The 12,804-nt window shown below is 55.4% G+C and overlaps 1 protein-coding gene across 11 annotated transcripts in view; it reads left to right on the top strand.

Annotated features, from left to right (window-relative positions):
• Nucleotides 1–12,804, top strand: part of SCN5A (sodium voltage-gated channel alpha subunit 5) — a 108,044-nt gene that overhangs the window by 63,206 nt on the left and 32,034 nt on the right. For 6 of the 11 annotated variants that reach the window (XM_086365964.1, XM_086365955.1, XM_086365965.1 and 3 more), the window contains exons 15-19: nucleotides 366–539; nucleotides 1,842–2,198; nucleotides 7,315–7,755; nucleotides 9,136–9,297; nucleotides 12,141–12,261. In XM_086365964.1, coding sequence (XP_086222090.1) covers nucleotides 366–539; nucleotides 1,842–2,198; nucleotides 7,315–7,755; nucleotides 9,136–9,297; nucleotides 12,141–12,261 — 1,255 coding nt within the window. The remainder of the gene's footprint in view (nucleotides 1–365; nucleotides 540–1,841; nucleotides 2,199–7,314; nucleotides 7,756–9,135; nucleotides 9,298–12,140; nucleotides 12,262–12,804) is intronic. The other 5 variants (XM_086365961.1, XM_086365963.1, XM_086365962.1 and 2 more) reach the window with 2 other exon arrangements.

The raw sequence follows: 12,804 nt of genomic DNA, 5'->3' as shown, positions 1-12,804 counted from the left end.
GCAACATGGGCTTGAACAAGTCTGGAGCTGGGTGGTGTCGAGGTCCACCCCAGCCTCCCCTGATCCCAGGTGCCTCCCAGAGCCGTCAGTCTTTAGCCGTCAGTGGGCTCGGTTGTTTTTGAGGCCCAGGCTGGTGGGTCATGTCTGGGAAACAGCAGAGTTGGCTGGAGTTATCGGGTTGGAGGTGTCCCCAAGGAAGTGGGCCAGGGCCGAGCAAGCACCCACTGGGATTCTGGGCACAGTCAGAGCTGGCAGCCCTGGAGGGGGACCCTCCCGGAGCAAGAGTCAGGAGGTAGGGAGACCCTGCTGCCAGAGGCTCTTTCCAGCCTAAATGTTGGGAACTCCTCATTCCCACTCCTTCCCAGGTCTTCACAGGAATCTTCACAGCAGAGATGACCTTCAAGATCATTGCCTTGGACCCCTACTACTACTTCCAGCAGGGCTGGAACATCTTTGACAGCATCATCGTCATCCTCAGCCTCATGGAGCTGGGCCTGTCCCGCATGGGCAATCTGTCGGTGCTTCGCTCCTTCCGCCTGGTACCCGGCTGGGCCTGGCAGGGGTGGGTGGGTGGGGGCCTGGGACCACTGAGGCATGCCCTCTCTGAGGCCATCACTCAGTCACCCCTGCTCTGATCTTTCATACGTTCACCCAGAAGCCATTCGCTAGGTACAGCCTAGGCTAGTATGGGCAATGTGGGGGACACAGAGGTGGGCAGGGGAGCTATCCCTCCCTCCAGAGGGGCATTTGGGGTAGTATCCATCCTGATAATTTGCAAAGCCCTTTATGGTTCAGCATGCCCCGTTTAGTCCTCACAGTATCTCAGGAGAGGAGCTAGTGTTACTGCATTCCCATCCTACACATGAGGAGACTAGGTCTGAAAGAGGTGAAACAGTTTTCCAAAGCCACATGGCAGGTAACAGGTGGAGCCAAGTCTCCTGACAGCTCACCTGGGGCTCTACCTGCTGGTTTTAGAATCTGCATTTTTGAAACTTTACTGTGCAGACAAATTGCCTGGCAATCTTGCTAAAGTTCCAATGTGGATTCAGCAGGTCTCAGATAATGTCATAGCCATGAGTCTGTGGACCATTCTCTGAGTTCATTCACACTGTCTCAGAGGTCCAGGCATGGGGCCTGAAGTAGGTCAGGGAAGGCTTTCTGGAGGAGGTGGCTTCAACTTGGGCTAGGAAAGCAGAATGGTTGGGGCAAAAGAGAAAGCCCAGGCTGTGGATTCTAATCCCAACTGCACTGCCAAGATCCAAGGGATTTAGACAAGTTACTCCAGGCCTCTTCATCTGTCAAATAAGGTAATAACAGTGCCACCCTCATGTAGTTATTTGGAGTTCCTAATTAGCTGATCCAAGCATAAGGCCTGACACAGTAGGTGTTCAATAAATGCTAGGCACTGGCTACCTTTCTCTATGATGACTGAGAGGAGGGAAGTATAGAGTTGACTGGGCAAGTCTGGGATGGTTTGAGCCTGCCTGGAAGGACCCCTGATGAGGAAAGGTCTGGAAAAGGGACATTCCATGATAGGGGAATCTACTGGGTGGTTCCTAGAAGTGAGACCAAGGTGAGTAACAGGCTGATGCAGGGACAATTAGAAGGGGTGGCTGGGGAGAGGAGTCTGGAGCTGTCGGCCTGACTCCCAGATCAGAGTGCAGTGAAAACTACCCTCAGGCTCTGGAGAGAAACAGTAATGTGTGCTCTTGGAAAAAGGGGAGAAACAGGTGTTGGTGACCTCCAAGGGAGCCCTGGGTTTTCAGGCAGGAGCTAGGGGCGTGAGGGTGTCCATGGGCAGTGGGAGCCAGAGGCCCTCACAAGGACCCCTCCCTCCCTAGCTTCGGGTCTTCAAGCTGGCCAAGTCCTGGCCCACCCTGAACACACTCATCAAGATCATTGGGAACTCAGTGGGCGCGCTAGGCAACCTGACGCTGGTGCTGGCCATCATTGTGTTCATCTTCGCTGTGGTGGGCATGCAGCTCTTTGGCAAGAACTACTCAGAGCTGAGGCACCGCATCAGTGACTCGGGCCTCCTGCCCCGCTGGCACATGATGGACTTCTTCCATGCCTTCCTCATCATCTTCCGCATCCTCTGTGGAGAGTGGATCGAGACCATGTGGGACTGCATGGAGGTGTCTGGGCAGTCACTATGCCTGCTGGTCTTCCTGCTTGTTATGGTCATTGGTAACCTCGTGGTAAGTTGGCCAGAGGCCTCTCTCATACTCTCTCACCTACCCGTCCATTCATCTGCCTAGCTACCCATCCACCCAGTCATCCATCTGTCCATTCACTTACCCTTCCTTCCATCCATCCACTCCCTCCGTCAGTCATCTATCAACTCACCCATCCACCCATCAATCTCATCCATCCATTCACTTGTTTACCCATCCTTCCACCTATTCATTCATTCATGGGCTTCCTTGGTGGCTCAGTGGTAAAGAATCTGCCTGCTAATGCAGGAGACACACAATCGATCCCTGGGTAGGAAGGATCCCCTGGAGAAGGAAATGGCAACCCACTCCAGTATACTTGCCTGGGAAATTCTATGGACAGAGAGCCTGGTGGGCTATAGCCCATGTGGTCACAAAAGACAGACATGACTTAGCAACTGAACAACAACAGCAATATTCATTCATTCACCCATTTACCCATCCATTCATGTATCTATTACCCATTCATTCTTTTCATCTCTCTACTCATCCATCCACTCTACCTATCCAGCTATCTATCCACTCATCAATAACCCACCCGTCCATCTGTCTACGTCTGTCTCTATCAATCTATTAAGTTACCAATCTGCCTATCCATTTATCTATCCCCTCACCCAGCCATCCACCCATCAACCCCATCTACTCATTCTCTTACCCATCCGTTCATCTATCCATCAACTATCCATCTATCAATCCCCATTTATTCACACACACGTGCACCTGTTCATCCATCCATTTGTCCATCTATCTACACATCCATTCACTCACCCACGAATCCATCCATTCACTCATCCATCACTCATCTGTCCAGTCACTCATCTATCCCTCTGCTCATTCATCCATCTCTACATCCATCTATCAGTCCGCTCATCTATTCATTCATTCGTCAATCCCATCCATCTACTCATTTATCCAGCCAGTTATCACTCATTAAGCTATCCATTCATCCACATCACTCTTTATTTGCTCATTCATTCATTTACCTATCTATTTACCTATTTATTCTTTATGTGTTCAGTTTATATCCATTAATTAATTATTTGCTCAGCTACTCATTACTTTATTAGCTGTTCACTGTCTGATTTATCACCTGATTCAATTCAGCTTAACAAACATTTGCTGAGCCCCTGGTACATGCAAAATATTGTGCCAGATGCTGTTGGGTATACAGAGGTGAATGTGGCCCTGACTTTCCTCGCTACCTTGAGAGAGTGAGCAGGTGGACAGTTCAAACAGGCCTGAATGAGGCTGGTCAGAATGATCAGAGCCATTAAGGGGGAGACCATGGGTACTGATCCCTTTCAGCTAGGGAAATCAAGGAGGCCTTTCTGGTAGAGGGGACTTGCTGCTGACCTGATGGACAAGCGCTGCTAGAGAGGGAAGAAGCAGGTTAAGCAAAGCACAGGTGCAGGCAGGTGCTGGTCCAGGAGGTGGGGCCTGAGGGAGCCCTGCATGTCACCCTGGGTCGCTGTGGTGAGAGGCCCTGCTGCCCCGTCAGAAGGAGCCAGGTCTTTGCCCTCTTGGTCACCTGTCTGTCCCAGAGCGAGTGCATCTTGCCTTGTGTCTTTACAACGTGGGAAATTTTTGGAGTTGAGAGAGATCAAAATCTAAATGCCAGAGATGGAGCCTTTGGAAGAAGCAAGGTTGAGAGGGTCAGTGGTTCAGGGAGAAGTCAGTGTCCGCTGTGGACATGCAGCCTTCTTCCTGGGTGTACAGGGGCCCACACACGTCCCACCGTCACAGCTGCAGGGTCTGGCTCCCGCTGCCTCTGGTGTGGGCACTGCAGGCTCCACAGCACACAGGGAGGCTTTGGGTGATGTGAGTACCATGGGCTGCAGATTCCTAAGCGCTTCTCAGACCTGCTGCTTTCTCCTCCCACAGGCCCTAAGCAGGCCAGGGTGGGCTCAGTCTGAGTTGAGGTCCATCTCCCTAGGTCTCCAAGGATGGAGCTCAGAGAGGAAGCAGGGTGCTCAGTGCCCATGGAGTCCAGCTCTTTCTTTGGCTGGCCCCGCAACCCCCTCCCATCCCTTCAAACACGCCGCGGCCACTCGGGGTGCCCCTCACTCAGCCCCCGGCCCAGCAGACTCTTGTGTGTTCCGAGGAGGATGTGAGTGCACAGAGCTCTTAGCCCAGGGCCACGCTGAGCTGCTCTCACGCACACGCAGCCTGCGATTTCCAAGCGGATCTGCCTGGGGATGAGAAGATTAGAGGCTGCTGGAGGAGGGAAGCAAACGCAGCCCACGCAGACCCCTCCCTGGCCGCCTCAGGAATTGGGCCGCTGCCGGGCGTGGGTGGAAGCAAGATTGCCATTGAAATGGGAAGTGATGATCAGGCAGGGGCCAGGGAGCAGCAGCGTGTGATTGACGGGGAAAGCACCGGAAGCCGCCGAACTTCCGAAGCCGGCGGCAAGGAAGGCCCTGGCACACTCTGTGGGCAGACGAGGCTGCCCAGGCACCCCCTGCCCCACCCCCAGCCTGGCCCTGGATGCCTGGTGATCAGATATTAAGCCAGGCGTGAGCAAGGGCTGTGGTGGGCGTATCCAGGGTGGGCTACCAGGAACAGAGGCAGGTCAGGCCCAGGCCAGTGTGGACAGAGGCCAGGGGCCTGGCCAGGGGTCAGTGTAGACAGCAGCTCTGAATCCCATCACATGCCTCACCCCTCCAGTGATGGCATTAAAAAAAAAAAAAAAGGCTGCCAGGTGTCACAAGCGATCATCTCTCTGTGGATATAGGACAGGAGAGCCCACTTCTTAACCTTTCCATACTGTCCACATGAATGAGTGTTACTTCCGAAACCAAAGGCAGGTTTCTGAGGCCCGGCACGCCAATCCTGCCCACTGCCTTCGTCAGAATTCTCCTTCCCAGCTTGCTGACAGACGTGTCTCAGGGGCTTGTAAGAAGCCAGGGCAGGAAAGATTCAGATTGGGTGTCCACCTTCACACACCACCCTGATGTAGAGGCCCCCATCTGACTGGACTCCTTTCTGGGAGTGGCTGTGGGGGAAGAACAAGCCCAAGGTGGGGGAGGTTGCTTCTCTAGCCCATCGGCCTGGTGGTGCCCGGGAGCCAGTCTGCCCCCTGTGTGGAGCAAGCCCGCTGCCATCTTCAGTTACCCTCCCCAAGACCCAAGCCCAGTCCCTTGTCACTCAACAGAAGTTCGCTTTTTTAACCAAAACTAAAGCTTCAGACTTGCAGGATGGTTTAGCAACAAGCTAATGGACTTCCCTGGTGGCTCAGTGGTAAAGCGTCTGTCTACAATGTGGGAGACCCGGGTTCTATCCCTGGGTTGGGAAGATCCCCTGGAGAAGAAATGGCAGTCCACTCCAGGACTATTGCCTGGAAAATCCCATGGACAGAGGAGCCTGGTAGGCTACAGTCCATGGACAGAGGAGCCTGGTAGGCTACAGTCCATGGGGTCGCAAAGAGTCGGACACGACTGAGTGACTTCGCTTCACTTCACTTAGCAACAAGCAGTAGTCAAGAACCATCCAAAGACAGGAGGATTTTGCAACCCCTCCTTAGGGGTCTCAAATCCATAATAGTAAGTCTGTGTCTTCTGGACCCTCTGAGATCTCAGCCCCTCCTCTGACTCCCTGCAGCGTATGGGCATTGGAGCCAAGGCTGGCCCCTGGCACCAGCCCCAGGTCTCTCTACTCCATCCCAGCTGTATAGTGTTACAAGCACCCACCCAAGCACCCTTCAGCACCTGGACACAGCAACCCCCTCTCAGTGGCTTGACCCTGCAGTCAGTCCCCAGAGCTGCCACCTGGCCTCTTCTCCTGCCATCGCCCTCTTCCGTGCTCAGTTCCCATGTCCTTCACCTGGGGAGCATAGTAACATCTGGGGACACTGGTGGAGTGTGCTGCACAGCAGGAGCCCCCAGATGTTTGAGTGGGGAACTAGCTTCAGTGGGGAACTTAGAGGCACATCACTGTCCCTCCTTCACCAACAGACACACAGGCCCCTTCCCAGGAGGTCCCCAACAGCAGATGAGCGATGGATGGGTGGGCCGATGAATGGATGCTCTGGGTTGCTTCTGGGTGGGAGGCTGTCTTTTCCCTGGTACTCCCAGCTTGGATCCCACTTCCCAGGGAGCAGTCCTGTGCTCACCATGACTGCTGTGTACATGCTAAGTTGCTTCAGTCATGTCTGACTCTTTGCGACCCCATGGACTGTAGCCCGCCAGGCTCCTCTGTCCATGGGATTTTCCACGCAAGAATACTGGAGTGGGTTGCAATGCCCTCCTCTACGGGATATTCCCAACCCATAGATCGAACCCCTGTCGCCTGTACCGCAGGCAGGTTCTTTACTGCTGAGCCACTAGGGAAGCCTTCGCCATGCCTACAGGGCCCCCCATTACTCCCAAGACAGCATGGCAATATCTGCAGGCTTTGACATCAGAGGAACCCACGGTTCTCCCATAGAATGTGCACCAACACCCATTGGTGTTGCACGCCCTCAATTCAGACTATCTGAACCCTTGGGAGGAGGGGTTGATTCTGGTGGTGAAAAGCTGGAAGAAGGACCTCGGTTCTTCTTTGAAGAAAGGATTCAGCAAAGAGACCAAGACTGTGAAAAAGATAAAAGCGTTTATTAGAAGCAAAGTACATGTGGAAGAGCAGACAGGCAAGTTAGGAGGGAGCAGTTTAGGTTGCTTAAATCGGGCAGTTTCCACTGTTGTGTTTTTTTCTAGCCAGTCATCTCCCTATCTGTTCCTAGTGTGGACATGCATCTCTCAGCCAAGATGGATTCTAGCTGGCCTATTCTCACTCCTTTTGTCCTCCCCTTAGATTGAGGGCCTTCTCTGCACACGTGTTGGCCCGGGAAACCCATGAGAACACACCCAATCAGGACCCAGCGCTCCCGCTGGTCTCCCATCTCGAAGCATCAGCAGGAGACCAGCTGCAGCTGCTCAGTCCGGGGCCTGTGTATCTCCTACCTCAGGATGAGAGCTCGCCTTTCCTTTTAGAGCTAAACTCTTTATATTGAAGGGAGTGAGAGCTTAGAATGAGGCCCCACGGTCCAAGCCTTGCACTCTTTGCTTCTGGCCCTCCTCAAGTGTTCTCCGTCCTGAGCGCCCAGGGCTTGGCGTTGTCTCCACAGGTCCTGAACCTCTTCCTGGCTTTACTGCTCAGCTCCTTCAGCGCAGACAACCTCACAGCTCCCGACGAGGATGGGGAGATGAACAACCTCCAGCTGGCTCTGGCCCGCATCCAGCGAGGCCTGCGCTTCATCAAGCGGACCACCTGGGACTTCTGCTGCGTGCTCCTGCAGCGGCCGCCTCAGAAGCCCGCGGCCCTCGCCTCCCAGGGCCAGCTGCCAGGCTGTATCGCCACCTCCAGCCCCCCACCCCAACCAGAGAGCGAGAAGGCGCCCCCAGCCCGCAAGGAGACGCGGTTTGAGGAAGGTCAGCGGCCAGGTCAGGGCGCACCTGGGGATGCTGAGCCTGTGTGTGTGCCCATCGCCGTGGCCGAGTCAGACACGGATGACCCCGAGGAGGATGAGGAGAACAGCCTAAGCACAGAGGAAGAGTCCAGCAAGCAGGTGAGCCCCCAAACCCTGGCCCTCGTGTGCATGAGCACCACCTCCTGTCCAGGGGACCCAGCTTCACTTGGAGCAGTTGCCCCAGTAGGGATTGGCCTGGAGGGGGAACACAGGTCACCCCCCCAGAACCAGCCTCTTGGAGGCATGCTGAGGCCAGCCGTCAACCCTCTCTCCCCAGCCCAGCCCAGGAGGGCATCTTCAAGGGACCGCTGTCTATCATTCATCCCCTGGCTGGACACAGGCAGCCAGTTGTTCAGAGAGGGAAACCGAGGCACGACAAGAGAGACAGACTTGCTAGGAGTTCCTCACAGGTCTAGGACAGAGCCAGGAAGCCTGGCTCCCAGACCCAACCCTGACCTTATCCCCTCCAAGACTAACAAGGCGGAATGTCTTGGTGAGTGGGGGAGAGCGGCCTCCTGACCCCGCCACTGCCCCTTCCCCTCCCCCGAGGCCCAGAGCTCATTCTAAGGTTTAAAAATAAGCATCCCTAAGATGGCAGGTGTCAGAGACAGCACTATCTTATCTCCCAACCTGTTATTTTTAACACTTAGGACTGGAGTCTGAACAAAAAGGACTGTACACCCCACCCCCACCCCGGCTCCCTCAGTGTTCTCACGGCCTGAGCCCAGCTCAGGTGGCTTGTCCCAAGGTCCTTGGTCAGACAGTGAGGACTGGGTCTCAGTTTCGTTGGGCCCACGCTGGCCACCTCCCTGGGGCCTGCACTGGGTGGGTCTGGCTGAGAAGAGCAGCTGCTCCCCTGCACGGAATTTGATCTGTGGCTCCAGGCTTGATTCCACAAACTCCTGCCTTCCTGTGGTCCCTGAGGCCAGCTCCTGCCCTTTCAGGCAGGCGGCAGGACAGCCACAGAGTCAGTTGGGGGAGGGGAAGGGTTGGTGTTGCCAGAACTGCGGCTTGGAATTAGTTCCAGGATGCTTCCAGCACAGGAGTGGGATTCCGGCTGTCCCTGCTTTTCCTCTTCTCCTTCTCTTGAGCCTGTTGGCCCTGAGACGTGTGTGTGTGTGTGTGGTGTGTGTGTGTGTGGTGTGTGTGTGTGTGTAAGCAAGCTGAGCTGCCATGGGAACTCCTGGGAAAGCCTGTCCTTCCTAAGTGGAGCTGCCAGCACCTGGGAGCTGGGCATCATGGCGCACTGACACCCTTCAAGAAGCGAGAGGAGGGGAGATTTGTGCCAGCCAGGCCAGGGGCTTTGTTTAGCTTTAGGCCCTTTGCCTGGTCCTCTCAGGAGCTTTCGTCAGCCTTAGAATGAATGCCTGAGGGAGGGGTCTTCAGGGAGATGATGCCTCATGAAGAGAGTAGTGAAGCAGAGCCAGGATCCTAGAAACACTGGCTGGGTAGCTCATAAGCTGGGGGGGGTCTCTTCAGCAGGAATCCCAGCCGGCGTCCGGCAGCCCAGAGGCCCTCCCAGAGCCGAGGGTCTGGAGCCAGGTGTCGGAGACCACCTCCTCTGGGGCCGAGGCCAGTGAGGTTCAGGCAGACTTGCGGCAGCAGCGGCGAGCAGAGGCCCCCGCCCCAGGGTGCAGTGAGGTAACGCACACCTTTGTCCCTGAAGCCAATGGGGCACTGCCGCTGGGGCTGGAGGCTGTGAGAGGCCCCCAGACACCAACCTTCTGGTGGGAGCCACAGCCGCTGTCACAGCCAGTGTGGGAGACCTGTTTGCGGAGTGGCCCCAGACAGGGAAGGGATGGCTTGGGGCCCAGAGCCATGCGGAAATTAGGAAGCAGCCCCCCAGGAGCACGCCACAGGACTAACCCCAAACCCCTGCGTGTTCACCCCTTCCTCACTGGGTTCCTGTGCTTTGGTCCTGTTGGCAAAAGTCTGTCCTGTGAGTCAGCCCATCCTGGGGGACTGGGGGAGCTCTGAGCACAGGCTCTCAACACTCGAGCCACTAGCCGCTTCTCACCTGGATGGAAGCTGAGGCGGCGAATACAAGGCCTGTCAGGGGAATTTGTTCTGGACACAAAAGAGTTTTAATTTGAGCTCATTACCAATACTTTGGCCACTGATACGAAGAGCCGACTCATTGGAAAAGACCCTGATGCTGGGAAAGATTGAAGGCAGGAGAAGGGGATGACAGAGGATGAGATGGTTGGATGGCATCACTGACTCAATGGATATGAGTTTGAGCAAGCTCCAGGAGATGGTGAAGGACAGGGAAGCCTGGTGTGCTGCAGTCCATGGGGTCACAAAGAGTCAGACACAACTGACCTACTGAACAACAAAATAACAATGACCAACATTTAAAATCCAGAGGCTTTTCTGTAAAAAGTCTGCATTCTGGCTTCTCTTGAAAAAAAACATTGGAAGAAGAGCCTCCCTGCTGAAGAATGTAACCGCCCCCTTGACTGGCCAGAATGCTGCGATTGGCCAGATCTCACCTGCCTGCCTTCATTCCATCACCTGCCTGGCCCCGTAAGCATTTGGGTTTGCAGCCCCTGAGCTAACTGGACTGTGGCGCTACTGGCTACACGCCACCCCTGCTCTGCCAAGCACCCAGGAAGGTGGAGGTCATGTGCTCAGAGACCATGCCCAGGGCCCTTGTCCTGCAGCCTGACCTCAGCCTCAGTCCGGCAGCTGTGACTTGCTCCAAGACAACATTTCTCCTTTGTCTCGTTCCTTTCATGGGATGGGCCCATGGGAAGCTTTGTTTTCACGGCCAGTTTGGGAGTACAAGGGCCTAATGGAATCATTGCCCTGACTGTACATGTCACACTTGTCCTCCTGGACAGTCTGATACACCAAGGCAGGGGGAACAGGAAGACACGGGAGGGACAGAAGGTCATGGACAGAAGGGGCTCCCGTACTGGAATGCTGACCTTTGAGCAAGTCTGGTACCTTCATCACCTCTTCAGATCAAGTCCCAGTGGAAATGAGGAGACAGCCAGGTGGGCTGGGACTTTCCTAGGAGAAGGACTCCTCATCTCACTTGCCCGGGAAATCCTGAGAACTTGTCGTCACACGTGAAAGCTCTAGTGTCTGAAAAGAAAAGGCACACAAAGTCCCTCAACTGTGACTTTCCCAGCTCAGCACTGCACAACGAAGCTGGAGTGAGGACGCGACCCTCAGAGCCACAGAAGCCACCCTGCACGCAGGGGCACTCTCTACATTTTCACCAGGATCCAGTTACTCCTTACGGCCAGTCTCAAGGTTAAAGAGGACTTTGAGACAGCAGTGGACCGAGTTGTGGAAGGAAGAGAAAAGAAGGCAGCTTTGAGAGCCAAGGCTGCCCAAGAACTCAAACCAGCTCTCCTCAGAGGAGCGGAGCCTCAGCAGCATGAGGTGGACAACTGAGCTGGGTGTTGTAGATGTGATCTGAAGCAAATGAAGGCTGCCCTCCTCCCCAGAACCCTCTTCCCTGCCATACTTGTCATTAAGGTGGATTCCCAGAGGCAGAGCCAGAGCCCGGCTTCCTGTGCAAATGATTCATTGAGAAGGTGCCCTCAGGAGAGACCCATAAGGAAGTGAGAAAAGCAGGCTAAGGCAAAAGAAGCAGCTCCAGATGTTATGCTGGCTGGACTCCAGCCTCAGCCGGGTCTCTTCCATATCAGTCAGTCACTGGGTGTCAGCCACCCTGGACTTGGGTTGTAACCCCCAAGCTATTTCCAAGGATGGCAGGTCCCTGGCTAAAGACACTTTTCTGGAGACGGGGTCGGCTAAACAGTATTCGCAGCAGCTGGAGACAGGTGCACTGGCCCAAAGAGGGGAACTGGGCAGAACTACAGCACACCTGTACAGGTGCCCACATGTGACACACACAGGTGCTCCTAGGGCAGTGGTACATACCCGTCGTCATCAGGTTATGCGGGATCAGGGCCACAGAAGCCCGCGTGACCAGGCAGGGAAAGTTCCGGCACCTTCTTGCTCTAGGCTGTATGCCTCACACCGGCACCCGTATGAACTGAGTGAGAAATGTGGGCTGGGGTCCCTGGCCTGCTCTTTGCATGTCTGACCCGGTGCCTGTGTGTGCCTCTGACCCTGGCGCTGACTGTTCTGGGCGTGGCCTGCCTGTTTCCTGCGTGTGTGCTGGGCTGCCACTGTGTCCACATCCCAGTGTGTGTCCCTGTTGCTCCTCGTGCCTGTTTCACTTCCACCTGGATGCCTTCCCCATTCCTGGGGTTTTCCCAGAACCCTTGTCCCACCCCTGCACCCCTGCTCTAGACACCAGCAGCCCAGAATCACAGATCCAGGGGCCCTAAGGCCCAGCCTCAATGACCTTTGTGGCAGGTTCCCACCCCACTGGGCTCAGATTCCCCAGGTGTGCTGTGGAGGGGATGGCCTAGGCACCTCCACTGTGGGAGCCCCAGGCTGGAGGCTGCTACAGAGCCCACACTCATGCGCTCACCCTCCCCACCTTACAATCCTGCCTGCAGCTTCCCGAAGACAGTTACTCTGAGGGGAGCACGGCAGATATGACCAACACTGCTGACCTCCTGGAGCAGATCCCTGACCTCGGAGAGGATGTCAAAGATCCAGAGGACTGCTTCACTGAAGGTACGGCCCCGGCTGGCACTACGGCCCAGCCTCAGCCCTGCGCAGAGGGGCAGGAGGACCCACAGCTGCTGTATCACATCCCGCTCTGACCCGGATGCCTGTTATTCTTTCCCTATTCCTCAAGACCCTGGGGGCCTCCCCACCTGCCCGTGACGTGAGTTACGGCAGGTGTGCCTTCAGATGTGTTTGGCTGGACCGATGTGGGTCGGCTGCGTTTGTGGCGTGGTGGTATGACTGGGGGCCCCCATAGCAGCAGGGACTGGTCTAATTCCCCCATCCCCTCAGGCTGTGGCACAGTGCTTGGCACGTAGTAGGCCCTCTGTAAACATTCAAGGTGGGTGTGACATGTGGCCATGTTGGTGACAGCATCTGGAGCTTTTATGAATCCATGGTATATTTGGAGGGCAGCCGGGGATAAAATGAGGGTTTGTCTTCCATGTGGCACACCCTTTAGGACTGTCAGTGAGAAGTCTGCCCTTCCCAAGGCTCAGAAACTGCAAACATGGAGAAAGTCCAGGGACCGAGCACCCCAGGGGATTCTGG

Source organism: Bos grunniens, chromosome 22, assembly GCF_055505025.1.
Source record: "Bos grunniens cultivar Pamir isolate PY7600 chromosome 22, Bosgru_T2T1.0, whole genome shotgun sequence".
NCBI classification, from domain to species: domain Eukaryota; kingdom Metazoa; phylum Chordata; class Mammalia; order Artiodactyla; family Bovidae; genus Bos; species Bos grunniens.
Note: the sequence above shows the minus strand (reverse complement) of the source record. Positions and strands in the feature narration are given on the sequence as shown.